Source organism: Erpetoichthys calabaricus, chromosome 6, assembly GCF_900747795.2.
Source record: "Erpetoichthys calabaricus chromosome 6, fErpCal1.3, whole genome shotgun sequence".
NCBI classification, from domain to species: domain Eukaryota; kingdom Metazoa; phylum Chordata; class Cladistia; order Polypteriformes; family Polypteridae; genus Erpetoichthys; species Erpetoichthys calabaricus.
Genome location: NC_041399.2, coordinates 149,398,791 through 149,424,785, shown reverse-complemented (window position 1 = coordinate 149,424,785; position 25,995 = coordinate 149,398,791). Strand labels below are relative to the sequence as shown.

Here is a 25,995-nt window from a genome sequence, read left to right as displayed (position 1 = left end):
CTGTCCTCAGATATCCAGTCAACATATAAATCATATAATTTTACCAGGTTTCAGTCTGGTAGTGTGTTGTAAAATCATTTTCTGCCTAGAATGCCTTCTGACTGGATATGCCTTTAACAAGAGTGTATACAGGACTGATTGAATGAATTGAGTGATTGATCCATTCCATTAAGATATTTCCCATCTTCTTTACATCACCTCTAATCAAATCCTTCAGCCATCTCTTCTTAATGATTCACAAACCTGTGTTCCTCTCATCTTAATCCTCTCCTCCCCCAATCAGACATCTCCTCACTCCTAAGTCATCATTAAAATTAGAACTGGATTTGAAAACGCACCAGTCTCTCAATCCATTTTCTGATCTAATTTTGTTTTTTGTTTGAGGATCTATTCCAAGAACCAATTCAAGGCACATTCTCACACTTACTCCCAATGTGCCAAGTCAGAACTGCCAACTAGCCTAACCAATACTGGGCAACCCGGGAAAAAAAAAAAAAACCATATGAACTGTGGAGAATGTGCAAAGTTCAGGCAGACGTCAACAGGGTCGGCAACTGAGCCAAAGAGCTGTGAGATGATGGGCAGTGTGGCCTCGTGGTTAAGGTGTCAGACTGTAAGCCACATGGATGCGGTAAGCCTCTTACTCACGGAGTGGCCTTGAGCCAGTCTCTTAATGTGCCGGTGCTGCAACTGACTATTCAGAATAAACAAATGTGCTGTACTTTTAAAGATCCTTGGACAGGTGTTCATAACTGACAATGCTGCTTGCATTAACTGCTTGAACAACCATGCTGCCCACAATGGTTTATGCATCCACAACAACCTCATAACTGATGAGTACTTCAGAATAATAACTGCATACAAGAAGCATCTTTTCCTCTGGGCTTGAAACAGCTAAATGAAAGGCCCTTGCTATGGCATCCCATCAAATGAGACCAGGGCAGTGGGTATTAAAAGAAAAGCAATCCTATTAGAGCAGCCACTGTGTATGGAGGCAGGGATGAGCAAAAGCAGGAAAAGCAAGAGGCAACCCAACCCCCATTCTCCACACTCCCTGCCTACGTGCACACTAAAGGAGCCGCCGGATGCCCATTTCGTTGCTTTGATTCGGACAGCATGCGCAGGATAAAACACTTCGAACGATCTTCTTAAATGTGTGGAGACTGATGATCTTATAGATGCTGCTTTATACCCAGTAACTTTTTTTTTCGTCCGGTGATTGGTAAGCGGGTGCACGCTCAAGTATCTCCACAAACCGTGACGGGGGAATCCCGATAGCAGCGCCCCCTCCTGACCGGACTGATGAAAATTACGCAGAAAAGATTTACCGGCTTAACGCGACGCCGTGTCCCGTGCAAAGGCACTCGTGTTATTTATAGCCCGACAGAGTGGATTTGACAGCTATACGGTTTAACGCCTTCTCGCCCTCCTTCCATATTGTGTTTATCTTGATTTCGCCTTCCCTGCCAGTTGTGCGTGAATGTACGAACTGTGATCCACCGCAACATTCTAGTACTTCACGACCCCCGTACGTCCCCTTTCTGTTGACCTTGTACAACCGATGTCCATTTATATTTATACTCTAATCTATCTGACCAATAGCACGCTTATCTCACGGCGCAAGAAAGTCGCAACTATACAGTAATATTGTAAAGGTAGCAATAAACGGCCCGTATGACAGACAATTAACAGAGCCGGACATCTGCTTGCATGTTTGGCTTCGCGTGGATGCACCGATCGCTGGGTTTGTTGCGCTAGGACATTTCTGACGATTGCTGAGAAACGTCCCTTTGAGCACTCCTCCGGTCAATTGTGCCTTATTAGAAGTGGGCACACAAACGCTTAGACGGCGTGTTCATCGGGAGGCAAGTTTTAGCGAAGAATGAAATGTCATACGGCTGCTTCTCTGCACGACAATGGCAGCATCAGCTAACGTTACCGTTTGTCATTGAGACACACTGGGATCTGCCCCGCGCGCAGCAAAGTCATCGAGGGAGTACTGCACAAAAACAGATCTGCAAAAGCATAAGCCTCCCAGATACGATGCATCAGCCGGCACCCTCCGGTTTGTAACACGCAGCACTGGAGCTTTAGTCACACCTGCTTCTCCTTTCCCATTAAAAGCATCCTCATCTCAGCCGCCGATGCCACGAGTAACCAACAGAGGTGAAATCGCCGGTGGCTGCAGGCACAGCGAACAAGCAAGTCGGCTGCGAAACGATGGCCTTACCTTCTCCTGCGCCCTGCTGATCCTCTTCTGCACATTTTTAGCGAAGATGCCCGTTTTGATGTCGGCCATGGCTGCTGGTGCTGAAGCGAGTCGAGAGCCGCTAATACACAGAAAGGCTTTGACAGACAGCAAAGGAGCGGAGTTGGGAGGGAGGAGTGCCTCTTAAAGACACAGCGCTTCTATTTCGCCTTTTGACATCTGCCGTGGAGAGAGAGAGAGAGAGAGAGAGAGAGAGAGAGAGAGAGAGAGAGAGAGAGAGAGAGCGATCACAATTAATGATGTATATAAAAATATATTAGTAAAACCCACTAAGCTTTCAGCTACAGCCTTTCAATGAAACTGTGCTACAGAAATGAATGTACTTCTTGTTGTTAATCTCATGCAGCGTCGCAGGGGGCCGGAGTCGCCAGTAGCAAGGCAGGAATCATCCCAGGACAGGGTGCCCGGTCCATCACTCACGAACACATCTGCAGTGGCTTCAATTAATGGTCACTAATAATCTTAACCTAACTGTCTTTGGGAATGTAACAGGAAGACTGGAGTACCCAGTGGGAGACCCATACTGAAATGGGAAGATCATGTAAAGTCTATGTGAACAACGAGATTCATGTTCAGGACACTGGACTCATGAAACACAGACATTTTTCTAATAATTTTATGCCACACCAGTGTACCCGCTTTGGATCCCGATTTACAAGTATTTTTTAACCAACATTTAGCCAGACTTGACTACATTCATTGTTGCTATAGCTCTTCCATTTCTAATGCCAATAGTCATTTGATACACCCCCATGGGGTATGAGAGATGGAGTAATGCATTTAGCCATCTTACACCAGACCTCTGGTGTGATCCTGAAAAGGCCATTGGCCAGGTCTTCGCATCACCGTGCTCTCCCAGCTGCTTCGTTCTCTTAGCTCACCTACAGATGTACCACTCAGTCCCACCTTACTCCTCTCACCAGGGTCAGAGGCAACCCAACTGTCACACTTTCCCCTGATTTCATGAGCCAGCCCAAGGCCACGGTCTGCCCAAAGCTCACCAGTAGGCACACTTACAGGCTGACAGGTCTCATCAGCTGCCATATGTATAATAAAGTGCTTCTTGGAGTGCTGGGTCTGGAATTCCACCATCATGTATTGTTCACAAGCTGCTTATATACCTGGCTTTCTGGGCATGCCTGCCCCGTATGCAGCCTGCAGCTTCCAGGAGAAATTGTCCCTCTCTTTTCCAGACTCAGGGTCGCTGCACTGTCCTCTTCTCAGAACTCTCACCCTTGAGGGCAACACAAACTTCATCCATTGGGACACTCAAGAGTTCAATGTGACCCGGTCCATTGTGAGTGTGGTCGAGAGGTCCATCAGTTTTAGTGCTAAAACAACTCTCCATCTCAGGGTCATTAGTCAGTTTCATCCCACTCCTGACACCACTTTTATGACCTGAAGGGTATGAGAGACTGAGGAATGGATTCAGGCATCTTACTCCAGACCACAGATGTTTGCCCATTTCAGTGTTGCATCCACCACATCACCAGGTGTTCTGCAGCACCACACGCACCCATCCTTGATGTGTAGCCACCAGTGAGTCTTGGATGTGGACCCTGACTTTGGGTAAACTTAAGGAGATGGTGGAAGAGATGCATACGGGTTGTCTGTGACCCTGGATAAGTGGAGTGAGGCGTAGCCAGGTAGTGTGAATGAACAGGCAAAGGATCAAAGTACCTGGGAGCACATGAAGCTGCAGAGAACCTGTGCATTAAGGAGGCAGAATAGGCCACTGAAGTAGCCACTCGCCAGCAGTTGGTATAAAGAGGCTAATTCCATTGGTCATCTTCTTGCACCCTCCAGGTCATTACAATAATTTGATTTTCAGTAATATATTTGATCAATACGCTAGGCAATTCTAGGTGTTGGAATTGTTAATTGTGTAACAAAAGTCGTACAGTTGCTTATGTGGGTGTGAAGGATGGAAGTGATGGTGGAAGCTTTCATTGTGTTCCTGAGTTTCAGTCAAATACTGCAGCATGAACTTATATAGCAATCACGTACTTTATGAAATTAATTTTGATTGAATGTTGCTTGACAGACTGGCCATTTCATTGAACCATTACCATAAGCAGGTTTGAATTTATTATATATAACTTCTCTTATTTAAAATCTCAATAGTGTATGTTTTTTACTTTGTGAACCTACAAAATTAAACCTCTCCCAATTGGTGCTGGTACAGTTTTAAAGAGCTGTCATTTAATGCATCCTCATGTTCTCCAAAACTATCTGTCAATGCATCTGCTCACTTGGAACATAAACTGTAGTGTGTATTTTGGACTGCAAAAAGGAGTGTAGGACTGAAACAGGACTCTTAAGGGCACGTATACATCACAGATCAGGAAACGTCCAGAAAGTATAATCAAAGATTACACTCACTCATGTAACCATCTCTTTCATTTATTACCATACAGGAAATGTTATTGGGTATTAAAAGCAAGAACCTCTAGACACATAAAGAGTTTCTTTCCACCATCCAAGCTAAATTATGATTATTTCATAAAGACTTACTTGATAGGGGTGGTGCAGTGGTAGAGCTGCTGCCTCACTGTAAAGAGATCAGGGTTCACAATATGGGTCCTGCCTATGTGGAGTTTGCATGATCTCTCCGTGTCTGCATGGGTATCCTCCAGGTGCTCCAGTTTGCTCTCATTGTCTAAAGACATGCAGGTTAGGTGAATTGGCGACACTAAATTGTGTGCTGGGGTGTGGGTGTATGTGTTCACTCTGTGATGGACTGGTACCTTGTCCAAGGTTTGTTCCTGTCTGGTGCCCTATACTAGCTGAGTTAGGCTGCCACCAGTGTCCATCCTTGCAACCCTGGTCTGGTTTGAGCAGGTTAGAAAATGACATGATTTACTTGCTTTATTACTGGCTGCTAGTGCAAGTCTGAATTGTCGAATTATTTTATATTTTTGTGTTTTGTACAATATAATATTATTCACTAGCACTGTATGTAGTTGTACTGTAGTGAAAGTTGAACTACTTCATTATTGCACTTGTGTATGTTTTGAGAATATATTTACTTGAGTATAACATTTCCTGTCTACTATCAGTTTTACTTCGCTATGTTTTCAAATGCAAATGGTTATTTCTATTCATATCTTTTGCTTTGTTACTGCATTATTAAACCAGAAAACAAATGGGATATGTCAATACGTTCATTGCTTTGCTCAACCAATTATCTAAAATTCAGGATTTCCTCACTTCAGGAAAATGTGCATGATGGCACAGTGGGTAGTGCTGCTGCCTCACAGTTGGGAGATCTGGGTTCACTTCCCAGGTCCTCCCTGCGTGGAGTTTGCATGTTCTCCCCGTGTCTGCGTGGGTTTCCTCCCACAGTCCAAAGACATGCAGGTCAGGTGGATTGGCGATTCTAAAATGGCCCTAGTGTGTGCTTGGTGTGTGGGTGTGTTTGTATGTGTCCTGCTGTGGGTTGGCACCCTGCCCAGGATTGGTTCCTGCTTTGTGCCCTGTGTTGGCTGGGATTGGCTCCAGCAGACCCGCGTGACCCTGTGTTCAGATTCAGCGGGTTCGAAAATGGATGGATGGATATGAAGAATCTGGGAGGATTTTCAAATGTGCACCATTAGCAGTTACACTAACACCCAGTCACCTACACAGTCATTCCAAGGATACCTCAGTGAAGCTCAACAGAGTCTGTAGAATGTTTTTAATATCTGGAAAACATTTGGGATTAAATTGCTTAGAGATCTTTATATAGACATCATCTTTGCATCCTACGAACAATTACATTCCAAATTTAACTTTCCAGTAACACATTTCTTTCACTATCTTCAAATTAAAAACTTTGTCAAACAGAACCTGCCCAATTTTCCTCATCTCGCACTTTCCTCTATGCTGGAAAAAATATTGCTCAGTTTCGAGGACTCAGACAGCATTTCTGCAATATATAAAATTTTTTTACAGTCCCTCCCTTTCAAAGATCCAAGAGAACAATGGGAAAAGGATCTCTTGCTCAACATATCAGGAAAGGAGTGGAAAGGAGCAATGCAGGAATTCACTCGAGCTCCATATGTGCAAAGCATACAATTATCCATCCATCCATCCATTATCCAACCCGCTATATCCTAACACAGGGTCACGGGGGTCTGCTGGAGCCAATCCCAGCCAACACAGGGCACAAGGCAGGAACCAATCCCGGGCAGGGTGCCAACCCACCGCAGGCATACAATTATTCAACTTAAAATTATATATCAAGCACATTTGTCTCACTTAAAACTGTCCAAAATGTTTCCAGGCCAAGATCCAACCTGTGAACACTGCAATCAAGCTCCAGCCTCACTGGGTCACATGTTTTGGCCCTGCACCAAATTAACATCATTCTGGACAAAAATTTTGAAGTGCCTTTCAGACAGCCTTGGTGTCACAATCCCTCCTAATCCACTAACAGCTGTGTTTGGTGTTCTTGTAGATGGGCTTAAAGTGGAGAAGGACAAACAAACTGTATTTGCCTTCACTACACTATTGGCACGCAGACTAAATTTGCTAAACTGGAAGAATCCTAACTCTCCTCTTTTAAGTCAGTGGGTAACTGATATTATATATTATTTGAAATTGGAAAAAATCAAATTCTCAGTTAAAGGATCTGTGCAGAACATTTTCAAAACCTGGCAGGATCTAATAAATAATATTTTAGAATAAGCTCTTAAAGTACTGAAGAAGCAGATTCTCTTCCCATTTCTTTTTCTTCTCCATTTATATTTATCCACCTATTAAACTCATCAATTTATTTATTTTTACTAGCTTTAAGTTTTACTCCGTTGGCCATGCTCTCTTTCTCAGGGGTGGGGGTTGAATTGTTTTCAAAATTGATCTATTTGTATGGAATGATTACAATAAAATCAATAAAATTTAAAAAAAAAACAGAGTCTGCAGAATGGGGCGGAGCTTGACATTTTGGGAGGGGCCAGTGACATTCAATCCTCATCTCAGGCTATGCCCATACGGCTATGGCCACCTACACAGCCATTTCAAGTGCGCCTCGTTAAAGCCCAATAAAATCTGCTGAATGGGATGGGGTTAGATATTTAAATCTCTATATAATTTTAGTTACACTCAGTCTCTGTAGATGTATTTTTAACTTGTGAATTAACTTGACAGCAAGTGTCATTGGTTGATCTAAGATGTAGGAATCTCTCACTTTGTTAGTGAAGTGCAGGTTTCACCTGAGAACTAATTTATCACTTTAGGAGACATTAAAATAACTCCATGTCACTGCAATTAATGTAACAAAGGACTAATAGATTATGGCAGCTGGAATGAATTTTGAGAATGTGATGACTTACATGATCAGAGAATTCTAACATGTTTTGTAGTGTAAAACTTTTCCATTGAGCAGCCATATTATCTATTTTGACCATAAAGACAAATGTAAACGATAATTCTGGACAATTTCACTTGTCATTGATATATTTAATGCAAAGGTCACTCACTCATTCACTCACCCACTCATCAAAAAAAGTCCTGTTTAGATAAGAAAAGACATTTTGATATAACAACATTTATGAAAAAGTAAATACCCCCAAGTCTCAAAAATACTCTGATTAATTTGCTTGAAATTTGATGCTAGAGAATAAAGAACATTAGTTTGCCTGTTTTTTATTATTTGTTGATAATTATTTTATTTGTCAATATTTATTAATGCTATGCTCATATACATACTCAACACTGCACTGAGATGGGGGCTTTATGGAAACATAGGAAGCAACAGAAGCGATTGAAGGACCATGTGAACCTCAGCACTAACCAATAGGATGGATGGATGACTGAAGAAGGGGCGGTGTCCTGGACATGAAAAACGAGACATGATCATGTTTTTTAACAAATTTCACTGAAGTCTGGTGAGGTTATAGAAAAAAAGATTGACAATGCTGCAGAGAGCAGGCTATGGTAAGGCACCTCGTCCTTTTATCCACTGAGCACTGACAAGGATTTGTGACAGTCATTAGAAGCAAAGTGGAAGGATGAAAACACATGGTACTTCCTTCATCTTTTTGTTACTTCTTGTGCGGCAGTATAAAATTCACACAAATCTGAGAAGGGCCCTTTGTCCACCCTGGATTTTTGAGCAGAATGATATACATACAGTATACGGGTGGTGGGATAGATTATTTCCTTGGTAGTCAAGGGTGTAAACACAGAACTCTGGGCCCTATACATACTGTAAATGTCAATGTAGTATATAATAACTTAAAGTGAACTACAATTCAGTGTATATTGCTTTTAATCTAAACCCTCCTAAAGTTTGTGATGGTGCAAGATTACAGATCAAAATGCTATTTTCAAATCTGATTGAAGCTACCATTTTTCCAGGATGTGTTAGGAGAGGAATTACATTTATATCGTAAAATTCCCATTACTCTTACTAATTACCAGTATCAATTCAACACAATACAGTTTCCTGTAAAATTGTGTTTTGCAATGACCGTCCACAATAGCTAAAGTCAGTCACTAGGAAAACCAAGAATTGATCTATGACACAAATGTTTAATAGTATGTAGGATGTTCAAGAGTAAGGAGCTCCAGTGAACTAATAATATTTGTCTCTGTTTGGAATTGTATACAGAAAAGTGTTCATTTAGTTACCTAGTACTTCTGATACAACCGATTAATCAATGGCATTATAATCAAGGTTCATTGTCTTAGGAGATTTCCCAGGCAAAGATGGGTAACAATGCTAGTTTATGCATATGTATTAAAGCATTTGCAATTCGTGAAAAAAGGAGAATGAGAAATGTGATTCTGATGTGCACAAGTAACTACATGTTGATGAGAAATTCACATTTTTTTGACAACTTAACATTTCCAATGTAATTGAGAAAAACTGTAATTGATTCTGAAAACTTCTAATCGTTTAGTACAACTGAACGTAATTCATATCATTACCAGAAGTATAATATCAGATTGGATTAGGACCATGGAACAAGTCAGAGATGCATTTCTAATAATTGATAACAGCTACCTGAAGGTGATTCAAAATGTACTTTTAGTACAGAAAAAAATAAAACTTTAAAATATGAGATGTTCAGGTGAGACTCAAAAGTGACTCCAGATCGGCCTGCTGTGTGTGCAGCCCTGGTGTAGAGGAACCTATAAAAAAAAAAAGACTGTAAAAACTGAACATCATATTCAGTCAACATATTTTGGTCCTCCATCTTCCACTCATCCTTCATCACCCTCCTCTCTATTTTTTTCCTCACCTTACGTAGCTTATCTTTTTTTTTTTTTGTTCTTGCTTAAGAAGAACCTGAAGCTGATCAAAGCAGTTCTGAGCAGAAACCAAAATAAGAATGCAATGGCGGTCACACCACACTTGCTTGTACAGCACTGATTTAGAGTTTCATTGTTAGATGCCATTCAGTATTACTTCATCGTAAAGTCTCACTCACCAGTACAGGGAGATAATATATTGAATGGAAAACAAAAAAATGGGAGATCAAAATATACCAAAAAGTAGAAAATTAATTAATAAAATTAGAATTATCCCTAGAAATAATTGCAATAATGTCCACCACTAAAGGCCTCAAACACTATACAACAAATCCTTTACTACATCAGATAGATACACTAAAATGTAATATGTTAAAATTGTTATGTTGATTTCTGACCCACAAACTAACAATTTCCAATAATGTTAGATAGGGCAACGACATCATTACAATTGATAAAGATATGAAAACCCTAATATTTAAGGTCTAAACAGAAAGTGGGAATTCTAACTTGTTTCAGGCACAGAAGAACAAGGGTTTCAAAATAATCATTTAAGCAAGTGCAAGGAAGCAAGGAAGAATTTGAGATTTCTAAACATTTCTACCTGTTGGGGATCAGAAACTGCATTTACAAAATGCAAGGATGTCTCAGTTTAGAAAAAAAATACTGTGATGTCTGTAAGCCCAGTCTGGGTCATCAATCCCAGGCATGTTGCCTTGACAACAAATGTCCTAATGCCTAAAGCAGTGGTCTTCCCAGGAGCAATATAACTATAAAACACAGGCAGTGAAAGAACATTAAGATGGGACTTCGGAATTGTGGTGGTTAGGCAAAATGCTAAGCATGCTGTGCCATGTGGGGCAACAGGGACAGATGTGTCAGTTTTTGATCAAAACCAGTGAAATTAATTGTTGTAAAGCTAAAACTAAAATATTTAAGTCACAACATGAGCAATAAAGATCTTTTACAGAAGGTGCTGGTGTTTCAGGCAAGAAGAATGGCTAGATGGATGGTGATTTGAAAACGTAGTAGGTGAGAAAAATATCTTTTTGTAATATTACCTATCAGGTTAGTATAATTACAGTACATACATTAATTAACAAACACATACAGACATTAAAGGCAAATATATTAGGAAAAGGCTGGGGAAATGGGAGTGTACTGGGGAAAATATATACAGTAATAACAGTTATAATTCATTATTTAATAGAGCACCTGTCTACATTAAAAAGCATTGTAAGGTGTTTCTAAAAATATTTACTTTACATAAGAACAAAAAGTTCCATGTGGTTAGCATAGATAGATAGATAGATAGATAGATAGATAGATAGATAGATAGATAGATAGATAGATAGATAGATAGATAGATAGATAGATAGATAGATAGATAGATAGATAGATAGATAGATAGATAGATAGATCTTTATGTGTCCCTAGGGGGAAATTTGGATTTTTACAGAAGCTCATAAATAAATAAATATACACAGACAGTATAACACATGTCAGGATTACTAAAAAAGAAGAAAGTTAAAAAGAAAGAAAACATCTGACATGTAGTCCAAGTCCCAGTGAGGCATTACACATGAATATTGCTGCTGGTATGAAGGAGCCCCAGTAGCGTTTCTTGACACACTTCTGCTGAATTGGCTAATTCAGTGTTAGTGTGTCAGAGAGAGGATGTGCAGCATTGTTCATAATGGCACCAGTTTTGTTTTACTTCTCTCCTTCACTACAACCTCCAGGGGGTCCATTTACATTTACATTTACATTTATTTACTTGGTGGACGCTTTTATCCAAAGTGACTTACAAAAGAGGTAAACAAAATCGAGTAACATTAGGTTAGGGCCTGTTTGTTCAGCAAGTGTAGTAGGCCAGGTAACAAAAGATGTAAAGATAAGTGACAGAAAAGATGTAATAACTAATAAATTTACAGTCCTAGATTAACATTCGATAAAGCAATTAAACTTAATGTAACAACAAAACATCCAACAATATGAATGATCACAGAGCAATATGAAAGATGAAAATATCACAGAGTGCTTCCCATTACTGGACCTGCCCTTTTAATTTACTTGTTGATTTGGTGGGCCTCTCATGAAATAATGTTACTAGCCAAGCGCACCACAGCAAAGAAAATCACACTGGCCATCACAGAGTTGTCAAAGATGTGAAGGTTCCTGTTACTCACATTAAAGGAATGAAGTCTCCTAAGGAAAAAGAGCCTGCTCTTCCCTTTCTTATATAGTTCCTCTTTGTTACAAGATTAGTCCATCCTGTCACTGACCACAAAGTACTTATAGGAGATCACCACCTCTACATATACTCCCTGAATAGTGACAAGACATAGACACTCTTTGGTGCAGCAAAAGTCAATAACCACCTACTTGGTTGTACTGATGTGTAGTTTCAGATAATTCTTTTTGCACCAGGAAACTTAGTTCTCCATCTGACTCCTATACTTTGTTTCATCCTCATTATCAATATACCCCGTAATTGCAGAGTCATCTAAAAATGTCTGCAAGTGATATGACCTTGTGTTGTATTTATAGCTGGAGGTGCACAGAGTGAAGAGAAAAGCACACAAGACTCTTCTCTGTGGTGCTCAAGTGTTGCTCACATATGTATCAGAAACACAGTACACCTGTATATCTCTGCGTTTATCCCTTTATGGGGATGGCTGGATGGTATTGAAGACAACAGAGAAATCAAAAAAAATACTCCTCACCGTGCTGCCAGCTTTGTCCAGGTGAGAATAGGTGAGCAGTTAGATAACTGCATCCTCCACTCCAAACTTTGTCTAATAGGCAAACTACAGTGAGTCCAGATGGACTACAACAAGAGAACTCATATAGTCCAGGACCAGCCTCTCAAAGTTCTTCATGATGTGAGGAGTAAGTGCCACTGGTCTGTAATCATTAGGTGAACAGGTGCCTGGCTTCTTTGGAGCAGGAACAATGCAGGATGTTTTCCACAGAGGCAGCACTTTCTGGAGCCTTAGGGACAGATTGAACAGGTGACAGAGGATTCCACAGATTTGGTCAGCACAGGTCTTAAGAACTCTGCGGTGGGCTGGTGGTCTGCCTTGGGTTTGTTTCCTGCCTTGCGTTCTGTGTTGGCTGGGATTGGCTCCAGCAGACCCCCGTGACCCTGTAGATAGGATATAGCGGGTTGGATGATGGATGGATGGATGGTCTTAAGAACTTGAGGACTGACTCCATTGGGTACCGCAGCTTTTCCTATGTGTATCATCCTCAGTTGTCTCCTTACTTTGTCTTCAGTAGTGAACAGCGCATACTGATGGTCAGAGGTGGAGTCGTCACTGGCCATTCTATCTGATGTGGTAGGAGGTGCTGAAATAGTAGTGATGGTGCGGAGGACTGGTCATTGGAAGAAGGTGGCAGGAGAAGGGAAAATCTATTAAAAATAGGTTCAGGGCATTAGTTTTGTCTACATTGCGTTCTTACACCGAAGTTCTGGATTGCTTGAGTCCAGTAATTATGCCCAGTCCTTTCCAGACATCCTTCAAGTTATTCTGAATGATTTTTTTTATCTCTTTTACCTTTGTAAGCTTTCTTTCCTTTCTTCAGTATTCGCTATGAGTCCTTTAGAGCCTTTTCGTCACCAGATTTGAATGCTCTCTTTTTCTCATTTGGGAGACCTTTTAGCTCCTTAGTAATCTAGGGCTTTTTGTTTGGAAAGCAATGCATGGTCTTTGAGGGTTAATATAGTCTGTGATCTCAGTCCCTCAATATCATTTCCATGTGACTCACACATCATTCCCAGTCTGTCATTTGGAAGCAGTCATTCAGAGCAATTTCAGCCTCCAAGCTCCATGTCCTCTCTATTCCGGTGGTAACAGGTTGCTGTTTAATAACAGGCTTGGATCTCAGAATAAGATGAACCGGGCTATGGTTAGATTTTCCCAAAGGTGCCAGTAGTTCCAACATAAGGACATCTTTAATGTTTGAATAGAGCATGTATTATCTTAACCTTGAAACAAATTATTTCCTTTTAGCTTAAACCAGTGTTGTGAAAGAGGTGTTCATATGTCTAGCCACTGTAGTAATAACAAGTTAGAAAATTTACAACATGGCATAACATTCAGGTGTGTTCAGTGGCTACGTTAACTGATATGAAAGTTGGAGCATTTCACATATTTTAAATACTTCATCCAAGAATCAGTTATCACATTTTATTTATTAAATATTTTTGTAACATTGAGACATATTCAGAAATAACAACAATAATAGAATCCTTGCTTTTTAGTAGTTGTTTACAATATCATGTAGTTAAAAGTGTAGCCTAAATACTGTAGGCTTGTGTTCAATATGTTCCATAGACAGCAGAGTCCAATTCAAGTGATGTATAAAAATTGTATCTATTGATGTGTGTTAGTGGTGGAGAGTCGGTGACTAACTGTTGTTCTATTTTCTAAAACATAACTTTTTTTTTTTTTAATTTTAATGATTTTATTGTAATCATTCCATACAAATAGATCAATTTTTACAAAAAAATAGGATTGAAAACAAATCAACCCCCACCCCTGAGAAAGAGAGCATGGCCAACAGAATAAAACTTAAAGCTAGTAAAAATTAAGTAAATTGAGTTTAATAGGTGGATAAAGATAAATGGAGAAGAAAAAGAAATGGGAAGAGAATCTACTTCCTCAGTGCTTTAAGAGCTTATTCTAAAATATTATTGATTAGATCCTGCCAGGTTTTGAAAAAGTTCTGCACAGATCCTCTAACTGAGAATTTGATTTTTTTCCAATTTCAAATAACATAAAACACCAGTTACCCACTGACTTAAAGGAGGAGAGTTAGGATTCTTCCAGTTTAGCAAAATAAGTCTGCGTGCCAACATTTTTGACAGTATGCCCAATGGAGTAGTACCCAACCACTGCCAAAAGAAAAATAGCTATAAACACAAAATGATCAATACTAGCGAAAAATTACTATCAATATTATGCAATGAAAGGGGAAAATCAACAGAAATAGCTTCCTCATCTAGCTACTAATATTAGCTAAAACTCAGCAATTCACTGAAATTATATAATACCTAATAATTTGGAAAGGAACTGATTTATTGTTTAACATGACTTACCAAATGAGACAGTTGCTCTTTCCTGAAGAGTTTAATTCCAGTCTAAAGCAAAAATGGCTTTTCGGGTGTGGATTAACTGTAACTAATGTGTAATCTGTGGTATGTTTTACCGCTAAGCATATCTTGTAGAATGTTTAAACTGCCCTGGCCTTGATTTGGGGCACAATTGACCTCTTTGTACACTACAGAATCTGTACACCACAGTATGGTCCTTGTTGCATGCTCAGCAGCTCCAATCTTCTGTCCACAGGTCATCTGCAGTTCCCTTTCTAAACCCATCCTATGTTTATATCACCAGAGTAGCTGGCCCTTTCCCATGTAATTAATAAGTTCAAACACTGTTTAGCAGAAGGCTGATAAATTCTGTTCTTTACAATAATTATCTGCAGATAATATTAGTTCAGTCAATTTAGTTTTATATGTGTTAACATAATTACTTTCTTTGTCAAATTATTTCTAGAGAAGAGACTTTTTTTGTAGTTTTTTGCTTATCTTACCTAAACAAGCAGTAGAAGACTGATGTTGTATGAGTTGCTTCAGCCTTTTCCTATTCCAAGGCATTGCACTGGGGATTCCAGTATATGATTGACAAGTATAAGAGGAAAGAAAATACCCAAAATATACAAGATGGTGTAACTGCTGTCTAGGTAAAAGTGATTAGATTAGATTAGATTCAACTTTATTGTCATTGTACAGGTACAATGAAATGCAGTTTAGCATCTAACTAGAAAGGAAAAAAAATATTTATGTATAGTGTTTGAATTTACAGATAGTAGTATATACAAGGAAGAGTATATAGATATGAATAGTGATCAGTAAGTACAGATACATGATATGAATAAATATAGATATGAAATATTTGTACAGAATACATATATATAAACAGGTGAAAACATACATAGAGTACAGTCAAAAGTTATTGATATTTAGAAAGGTCAGCTATTGAGTGGTAAGGGTTGAGAGTTCAGAATGGTGATGGTGTTATGAAAGAAACTTTTCCAGAGCCTGCTGATGCTGGACCAAAGGCTCCTGTAGCGCTATCCTGATGGGAGAAGGGTAAACAGTCCATGGTTAGAGTGTGAGGCATCCTTGATGATGCTGCGAGCTTGTCACAGACACTGTGTATGCTGCAGGTCAGTGATAGTTGGTAGCAGGATGCTGATGATGTGCTGGGCAGTTTTCACAATCCATTGTAGGGCCTTCCTGTCAGCTACGGAGCAATTGCCATACCACACTATAATGCAATTAGTCAATATGCTCTCGACAGTGCAGCAGTAAAAGTTCAACTGAATCTGATGAAACAGTCAAGCCTTCAATAGCCTCCACAGAAACTAAAGCAGCTGTTGCACTTTTTTAACCAGACTGGATGAGTTTATTGTCCAGGAAAGGTCCTCAGAGATGTGGATGCCCAAGAATTTGAAGCTAGAAACACACTCCACCTCAGCCCCATTTACATGGATGGGAGTATTTGTGTTGCCTTTAATTTTCCGGTAATCCACAATGAGTTCTTTGGTCTTCTTGGTGTTGATCGTAAGATTGTATTTCTGTTTGTCTCACCTGATGCCCTTTTTTATGATGGCCCTGGTTGTGCTGTAGCTCTCAGCTGCTGCTTGTTATGGAAACTGCAAAATGACACATTTCACTGGCTAACTGAAAAGATTACAATATGCAAGCTTGCACGTTGTAATTGGTTCAGCTAGCCAATAAAAGATGTCATTTTGCTTGACTTCTCATTGCATCCATAATGGCTAACACAGTAAAACACCCTAATACTACACCATGAAACAAACAGCATTCCACAGTAAGACCTCCACAGCAACAGTCCAGCATGGTGCAGGTAGTGTGATGGGACGGCAATGTTTTGTTGTCTCATGACTTGCCATATCTGAAGGAATCATAAATTCTTCTCTGTATTAGAAAATTCTTAAGGAAAATGCTCAAACCAAAAAGCAAATCCACATCAAAATGGCTAAAAAGAGTAATTAAAGTATCAGACTTTGTGTAGTCGAAGTCCACACCTAAACCCAATAGCGGTGTCAATTCTAGCTTTTTTGCTGTCCTAGTTAAACCACAGAGTCTTGAAAGCAATTGCTACACGTATTATTGTACTGTAGATTGAAGAGTGGGGATTGTGACAGGAGAAGGGAGCACAGCAAGTAAAATCAGTGGTGGGGTGCCAAAGATAACCTGAAGCCACCACACTCCTGACAATGTTGGCTATTACAGTTGGCAAAATGCAACCACACTTAAATTGTACCTCACTAGGTGACCGTCTAATTCACTTACATGGAAGGGCCAGCCCTGCCCAATAGAGATGCTGTAGCAGTACCTGAAACTAGCAGTTCGTGTTCAGAAACTGAACAGACATTTGGACATAAAACAGTTCTGTAGGGAAGAGTGGGATAAAATTCCCTCACAGGGATGTGAAAGGCTGATAATGAATTATAGGAAGGATTTGGTTGTAGTCATTGATGCTAAAGCTGGCAGAATTAGTTATTAAGTATAAGGGGGCAATTACATTTTCACATAATAACAATTGGTGTTGAATAAATTTATTCATTCAATAAATTGCATAAGTTAAATTTTTTTTTAATTATATACAGTAAATACAATTTTTTGAGACTTTGCACAACCTTTAGTTGAAGTTTGGTACATGTTGGAATTGATTTAGTTGGCAGTGTGCAAGCTGAACGAGGGATTTTAATGGGCAGAAGGTGTTCAGTGAATCCAAATTCACAGTCATTTATGCACAGAATGCTTTAAGTTACAGAAGTGTACATGAGTGAGATACACAGTAAATGTGATCAGATCATTGTGGCGGACATTCATCACTTTGAACATCCACCAGCATCAACAACTGATGAAATAGATGAATAAACCAGGGTTCTCAATCTTACAAACAGAAGAACAGAAAACAGAAGAGACGCCATCAGGGATGATGAAATAAAACATTAAAAACCTCACTGACATAAGTGTACTAAGAAGTAGAGAGATCAGAAATTAAAATTTCTCCAACATAAATGAGAATCTTAAAAATACAGTAAAGTACAGCTGGCGCCCAGGCAGGCTATGTGATTTCTTCAGAGTCACACAAAGAAGGAAAGTAAGAATGTTGTTGGTTAAAGTTGATTGCTAGCAGCTCTGACTTAGTTCTTTCATTTGAAATTATTCTACGTATTTGTTTATTTGCACAAAGTGCCTGGTGTCAGCGCATGTGAACCTCCATTAAAAACTGGCTCCGACACGTATTTATTTTATTTCTGTGTGAATACCTATAAGTCCAGAGTGATGAGCGCCGGCCAGCTAAGAGTGCATGTAAGCCATTGATCTTTTGGCAAGCAAGTGACGTAAGGCTGCCCTTTAATTGGTTGCTTAAGATTTTTCCGGGGATGTGGCTTTCTGTACCCTGAACCCTCCCACATTTATTGGCAGCAAATTAGTATTGTTTTAGGATTTTTTAATCTAATGTGATTGGATAATCATCCACCCACTATTTCGCGTTCATGTCAATGGTTCACACTTCACAATCGCCATTAACAGAACTACAGATGTGCGAGCGCAACTTTAGGAAGTTGGCAACTTCAAGTGGAACTTCAGAAATCAAAGTAAATTTGGTTATTTCTTCAAAGAAACACCCCTTCATAAGTCATTTGCTTGAAGAAGAAGAAAAAGAGAAGTTAAAGGAGTCTGGACAGAACCGACCTGACTTAAGAATTCAGCAGCAGACAAGTGATCGAGGATGAGCTTGCACATTGACTTTTTCCCACTCTTGTTATGACAAACAGAGTTGGCTAACTGGATGTGGTGTAAGTAATGCCTTTTATTTTTGCTTTCTTTGTTTGCTCTCTCAAAGTGTTGGTACCAAAGCGTGAGGACCACAAACAGGGTAGGAGACCTAAAACACCTTTTTGAAAAATGCAAGCAGCATGAAAGTAGCTGCAGTCATCTAGACAATAGCATGAGGCTGCCTTTTTTGGGAGGCTGAACAGCTAGATGAAGGCTACAGAATTGGCATTCTTTCTCTCTATTTCTGATCCTTAGCTGATTTTTTCTGGAGCCCATACTCTGCTGTAGGTGCCGCTGGATTTCGCATTATACATATAACACCTTCCCATGCTGTTCAGTCCATAGCTATGGCTTTGGCATCGTTGAGGCTGAGTCACTGGTTTCTCAGATCCTTTTCAATTTATTTAGACCATGTCTTTTTAGATGCAGCTTTTTGAACCTTTCAATCCTCAGGGCATTTCTGCCAGAGTAGCTTGTATAGTATCCATCAGGTGTTCATTCTGTAGACATGGCCGTACAATCTCAGCCTTTTCAGTTGAATTGCCTCTCCAACTGTTGGTTGTTGGTTGCAACTTGTCTGTATGATTTCACTTTGAAGATGGTCACGGAAGGAGACACCCAGGATCTGCCACAGGCATCGCATTTGGAAGACCTTGATCTTGTTCAGGTCTTGTTTGAGAATGATCCACATTTCTGATCCAGAGAGGAGAATCAGCAGAATTAGTGTTCAGAAGAGGTGGATTTTAGTCTTGAATGAGATATTGGGCTTCCTCCATAGATACCACTTAAGCAAGGTGAATGCTGTTGTTGCCTGGCCAATCCGACTGTGGACTTCGGTGGTGGATGCCACTTTCTTCTCTTGGATCAGTGACCCCAAATACTTGAATTTTTGTACCTGTTCAATTTGAACTCCATCAAGGTGAATGCTGGCCTGCAATCCATCTATTGTCAGAGATTTGGTCTTATATGCATTGATCTTTACACCATACAACTGTGTGGTATGGGTGATGTCATGGAGAATATTGTTGGTCTCGGCGTCAGTATCAGTGAATATGCCACTCTCGTCTACAAACATCAAATCAGTCATGAAGTTTTACTTGTTGCACTACACCCTACACCAGCCCTTGAATGCTTTTCTCATAATGGTATTGATCACTATGTTGAAGAGCAAGGGAGACTCAATATGACCTTTTGCAGACTCCAGTTTGGGTAGAGAATTCCTGAGATAGCTGATTTTGGATCAGCACAGAGCTGGTTGACCTATGATATTAAGTTTGGAGGAGTCCGGTGATCTTATGAGGGATACACCTGGCCTCCAGTGCTTTCCAAAGGGCTTGCGAGTAGACACAGTCAAACACTGACTTAAAGTCGATGAGAACAATGACTGTTCGACGTCCACACCTGATTCTTTCTTCCATCAGCTGGTGAATAATGAAGATTTGATCACAGCAGCCTTGATTTGGCCTGAATCATGATTGTTCTTCTCAGCTGGTTTGTTTGTAATATTTCTGTAACCTGCATTAGATGATGGCTACAGGATGCATCCAGTGTAAAATTTTGCCAGATTAATATGCAGAAAACAAAACTGATACATATTCATACATGTATAAAATAATACAGCAGTAATTGCTCATCACAAATATCTCAGTCGTTCTACAACTTGTTTACAGTTACAGTAATACAGTTAACAAAAGTACCCAATGCTTAAGAGCCAAGTGAATATTTACAAAGTTGCAATCTTGCCTGGGGAGTGTTATTCACGTAACAGTCATCTATCTAATGCTAAATGGCAGTCTTTGCAATTGAACAGCTTGCCGCATGTATAAACTTCACATATCCAAAGCAATACTCGTCATCACACTACAGTGTCTTTCCGAGATTCACAACGGAGTATAACTTAATCCATAATTAAAAGTTAAAATCTTGTATCTTATCACATACTCACCTGTGGAATAGCGGTGAAGTTGACCAGCAATGAAATCACACAGCTTTCAGTCCATCATCCAAGTTACATCTGAGGGTTGAGCAGATGTTCGTCCACTTAATGCAACTCTGACGGAACTGCTTCAGTGTGAAATGGTCCTACCAATTACTGCTCCATTCCACAGTCCATTTTCACAGTCCACTCCACAAACAGGAACCGATTGTTTCTCATATAATCATGTAGATGAGATATTAGAATAAAACAAAATTGTTATGGCTTCATGTTTTCTCAGTTTTTGAGTGCACAACACATTGATGTATATCAATCACAGCAAAATGTTAAAAATCATAATTAGTTTATTTCTGGATCTTAAACACACGCTATATACAAAGACATACACATAAGCAAGGCTCAGTGAAACCATGGTGTGTTCAAGCCAAATTAAAGTTTATTCATAAACTGTGCTTTTCTAGGTTTATTTTAATCTCTGTGCCGTTTTTGTCATCTCTACATAATTTTATTTGTTTATTTTTCTCTCTGTAGGTCTGCGATACCACACTGGGACACACCAGGAAACACTGTGAGTGTCATTTTGCTGCAGGGGAAAAGGTTTGAACACTACAACAAGGCATTTCCTGAAGATGCACTGAAAACAACACTGTGAAGGCCTACCCAATGCAGAATAGAAACAAACTGAAGACAGAGCTTAGTCTCATCAACAGCAAGAAAGAGTTCAAAGCCTGTTGTGGTGCTGTGGACCTTTCCCTGTTGTTTATGGAGAATAATCTTGAAGAAGTCTTTTCAGAAACTGTCACTCTCCTGAACATCCTAATAACCACACCAATGACCCCTTCAGAAGCAGAGAGGTGCTTCTCAAGTCTGAAAAGGATTAAAATCTTTCTCAGAAACACCATGACTCAAGAGAGGCTGAATGCATTGGCTATTTGTGGCGTAGCAATGGATTGTGCAGATTGTGCAAAGCACATGGGCCTATGACCTTGGGGGCCCACTTTGAGCTGTATAGATTAAAAAAATGAATCACTTAAATCACTTGCACAGTTCATTGCTTTAATAATTCACAGTTTCAGTGACATGTTTGCATCATCACCAGGCAAGTCCAATCCAATCCATGATGATATTATGTATTTGGTATGCCTACAGTTTACACGAATTTAGACTTTGGGAGTTTGGAGACTCAGAGCCTAATCGGAGGCACAACACGTCCTAGCCCACCTTACAGAGACATGCACATTCCCATATTTGGAGACCTTTGGCGTGCCATAGCGGACGTGAACGGAAGAAGTTTTGAAGGATCTCACATTAATAGTTTAAATATACATTATTACTGTAAATAATTGTTACTTTTGTACTTTGATTTAATGTCAACAGTTTTCGAAGTTTGAACTCGTAAACGGTAAATCATTGCAATTCTGTTGTTAGGTTATGGTCCCTGTTAGTCGGAAAACGCCAAATATTTGAACAATTTGACGCTTTTTGTATGTCTGCCAGTAGCAGCGGATCTGGCAAAGATTATAAGAGTGGTACTGCTAAACGTAGGGCACACCTGCAACAGGAATTGAAAAACGCTACGCTTACCAAGATTTCTGCCTTTCTCAAAACTGAGCATGGGCCAGAGGTAGTAACTGAGAATGCTGATGCTGGTGAATCGGCACAATGGTCGCAAACAGGTTATGCAGACAGTGTAGTGAGTGAAATGGTTGCAACTACCGAGTCTGGAAGTAGTGATATAATGGTTTCAGATCAGGTGCTATCTGCTAAAACTGTTAAAAATGGAGAAACTACTAAAGAAAAACAAGCAATATATATGACAAAGAAATTTCCTACTGAAAAGGCAAATTTCTTGGAACCATTGACACCTCACTTTATGATGTCCATTTTCTCAGAACTTGTGTAACACAGGTTGATTGTGTAGTAGTATCCTATCAGCCGGTGTTGTCATTTTCATTTGTTACAAATTAAAATGGCTTCATTCAGCTCAGAACACTTTCTACTTTCTAGCTTATTTTACATTTTAACCATCTTCCTTCACAAAGTTTTCTTGGAAAAGCAAGCGGGTCCACATCTTACATATATTTATGTACTACTATTACTACTACCCACACCTCCCACATTCCATTCCCGTAATTTATTTTATTTTTTCTAATTACAGCTGCTCTAATAAATCGATTAAAAAAGTTATTACAAACTCCATTTAGAGAGCTGGTTTGTCTGTCACCAGCGTGAGATCTGATAGTGTTGCGGACACCACTGGCCAACTGGCTCCTAGGATTTAGTTGTGAATAAATTACTAACAGTTATGCTAGACAGGAGGGGCCCACCTCAGGGCGCTGCACAGGGGCCTTCAGCAAGCTAGCTACACCACTGCACACCCATCACATAAAGAAACAGCTTGGGATCCTGGTTGGCAACCAGAAAAGGCAGACATGCGGTCCAGTCCCATTCCCCGGAAATGACCACCTATCTGCCATAGCCAGGTGTTACTTGGGCATCCCCTTGGTCTGGTCAAGCCGCTCAGATTCTCAACAATGAAGATCCTGCAAGCCGGATCACCCTCTGGGTGTCGTGCCACATGGCCATAGTGCCATAACTGACACTCCCTTACAATGCATGGGCCTCATTCATTACTCCATTCATTCGACACAAAGTTAAACCAAAGGAGTCCAGTCTTCGACTCAAGTCACTGGAAAGCATCCATGTCTCACAACTATATAGCAAAACTGGAAGCACCAGGACTTGAAACACTTGGATCTTCGTCCTTTTGCAGAGATATCAGGAGCACCACACGGCCCTTTCCAGCAACCTCATGAGCTCCCAAGTTCTCCCAATCCATCTACTGACTTCATAGGAAGACTCAACTGAGATATGAATACATTTTACAGTGAAATTCTTAATATAATATATATACAGGGTGGCCCATATTTATGTATATGATGATTCACAGGCATTAGCATTTAAACTACTGCGCGAAAAGTATAGAAGATGGCATCACTGTGTAGCCCGAGAATGGGAGTAACGATGTGCTGGACTGGGCAACCCTTGCTGTGTTCAAATACAGAATGGCGGCAAATCGATTGTCACTAGAGCAGCATGTACATTGTATGCATTTATACTCTGCGACAAACCACTATGCGGTGGTGAAACAGAGGATGGCAGTTGAGTTTTGGTGGCATTGGCCTTAGTGTGTTAACCATCACAAGAATAAACACAAAATTCGACATCAGTGGTGCTGTTTTGCAAGCGAGGGAGCAGGTAGGCCCAGGAGTGTGTGTACCGATGCCAACATGGCTCTTGTGGCGAATGCCTTTCCAAGTTGGGTTCTTCTTCAAGCGTATATCGATCTGGATGGCGGACCACGCCATGGAGAACAGGGGATGAAAAAACAGTTAAGGTTCTTAATGTTCATGAACCATTATGTTACTTGATACATTGGTAGTTTCCTGTCAATAATGCTTTTTTAATCATATACATAAATATAGGCCATCCTGTATATATATATATATATATATATATATATATATATATAGATATATATATTGTGACAAACAGACATACTCAATTTTTCAAGAAAAACACTTTTTCCTTACTCTTTTCTTAATACTGGTCACATCGTACATTTAACTAATGCAGACAACCACTGCCAATGACAATATTCAACTTAAGCCTCCACCCCTTAGTCCCGATACTCGAACACATCGACTAGGCAGTGTCAGTTAGTGATGGTAATCCAACTCAAACCCCCCCCCCACCTCCCAACTTCAATAAAAAACTTCCATTGCTAAAAGCTACCAACCAAAATTAACACAACAATTGTTTGAAACCCATAATTAAAAGTCTAATTTTAGGTACAAAGCCTCCTAGAACTTCAGCATTGGCCAACACTACAATATAATATAATTTAATATGTAATAATATAATACATCTTTGAGACTATGTATCAGACCAAGGAAATCACAGCAAGCCACAATAACAATAATAGTTGTCAGCAAGTACCTGAATTGTCATTTCAGTCTGTCACTGAACTATATCAACTGAAGTGTGTAATGTTAATAGAAATTACAAAATATCACTACAGGGTTGAGTGTCAAAGGTTTCATAGACTTGCAACAATGTACAGTGCAATGGCATCAAAAGTGTACTTTGAACTGTGCACATCAGCTCAGTGTTTGGAACCGCACTCCATGCTTCATCTCCATTTCCACTGCACATGTCAGCTCACCGTTTCAAATCCTTATTTATTGGGCTATGTTTGAACTACGTATGGTATCACCAGATTTCAAAAACTAGACAGAATTGTCAGGCAAAATGAAATAATACTTAATAATTAGTGTCAAGAAACAAAACAATAAATTACCGTAATACATCTTACAAATGCTGATTGTATTTTATTTTTTTATTTTTTTATTTTAGTTGACTCTTTAATCCAATTTGAACCTGGGTTTGCACTGCGCTCAGAATGCAAAATGCAACTGCCTTAGTCAGTTGAGCCACAGGACAGCATAGCAAACTCCAGCTCCAGAAAATATTCTACAGTATCAATAAATGAAATATCTCATTACTTGATGGAATTATAACATATGTTAATTTAAGGATTTCATCTTCTTTCTCAACCGGCAGTGAGTAGCGCTGCTGCCTCGCAGTTAGGAGACCGGGGTTCGCTTCCTGGGTCCTCCCTGCATGGAGTTTGCATGTTCTCCCCGTGACTGCGTGGGTTTCCCCCGGGTGCTCCGGATTCCTCCCACAGTCAAAAGACATGCAGGTTAGGTGCATTGGCGATTCTAAATTGTCCCTAGTGTGTGCTTGGTGTGTGTGTGCCCTGTGGTGGGCTGGCGCCCTGCCCGGGATTTGTTTCCTGCCTTGCGCCCTGTGCTGGCTGGAATTGGCTCCAGCAGACCCCCGTGACCCTGTAGTTAGGATATAGCGGGTTGGATAATGGATGGATCTTCTTTCTCAAATGTGTTCACCTATATTATGGGCAAAGTAGGGGGGGTGCCTTTTATTTTCTATCTACCCAGTTTTGACTAGATCAGAACAAAGAAGACATTTAAGGACAAATGATAAGGCTTGTTTATGTTTTTTTTTTAAACCTAGAACATCAGGGCTGTAGAACCCCAAATAATGGTCGATTAAATGTGATCTCAAGAAAAGATGAGGGCTAATAATAATAATACTAATAACAGGAGCAATAATGATGACACAATAAACACTAATAATAATAAACACTAACGTGGAGCTACCCAGGTTTAGCACAGTTAGAGCGGACAGAGATGCAAGTACCTGTGCGAAACACAAAGGAGGAGGACTCGCTCTCTATGTTAATACACGGTGGTGTAACTCTGGACATGTTAACGTCAAAGTCTCCACTTGCTGCAGGGACATCGAACTGTTAGCCATAAGTTTGCATCCCTATTACTTGCCCAGGGAGTTTGGACACGTCATTGTTGTCATCGTGTACATACCTCTTCGAGCGGACGTGGAGACAGCGAGTGGCATCATCCATTCTGCTGTTGCTAAGTTACAAACGCAGCACCCTGAGGCGCTTGTGCTAATCGCTGGAGACTTTAACCATGTGACGCTTGACAAAACATTACCTGCCTTCTCCCAGTATGTGGACTGTAACACCTGGGGAAATAAGACTATTGATTTACTGTATGCAAA

General features: G+C 40.0%; 1 protein-coding gene across 9 annotated transcripts in view; it reads right to left on the bottom strand.

The window, feature by feature from the left end:
• amph (amphiphysin) overlaps nucleotides 1–2,408 on the bottom strand; it is a 288,814-nt gene extending 286,406 nt beyond the window's left edge. For 4 of the 9 annotated variants that reach the window (XM_051928840.1, XM_051928841.1, XM_051928842.1 and 1 more), the window contains exon 1: nucleotides 2,231–2,408. In XM_051928840.1, coding sequence (XP_051784800.1) covers nucleotides 2,231–2,299 — 69 coding nt within the window. In that variant the 5' untranslated portion in view covers nucleotides 2,300–2,408. The remainder of the gene's footprint in view (nucleotides 1–2,230) is intronic. The other 5 variants (XM_051928843.1, XM_051928845.1, XM_051928846.1 and 2 more) reach the window with 3 other exon arrangements.
• Between the last annotated feature and the right edge of the window lie 23,587 nt (nucleotides 2,409–25,995).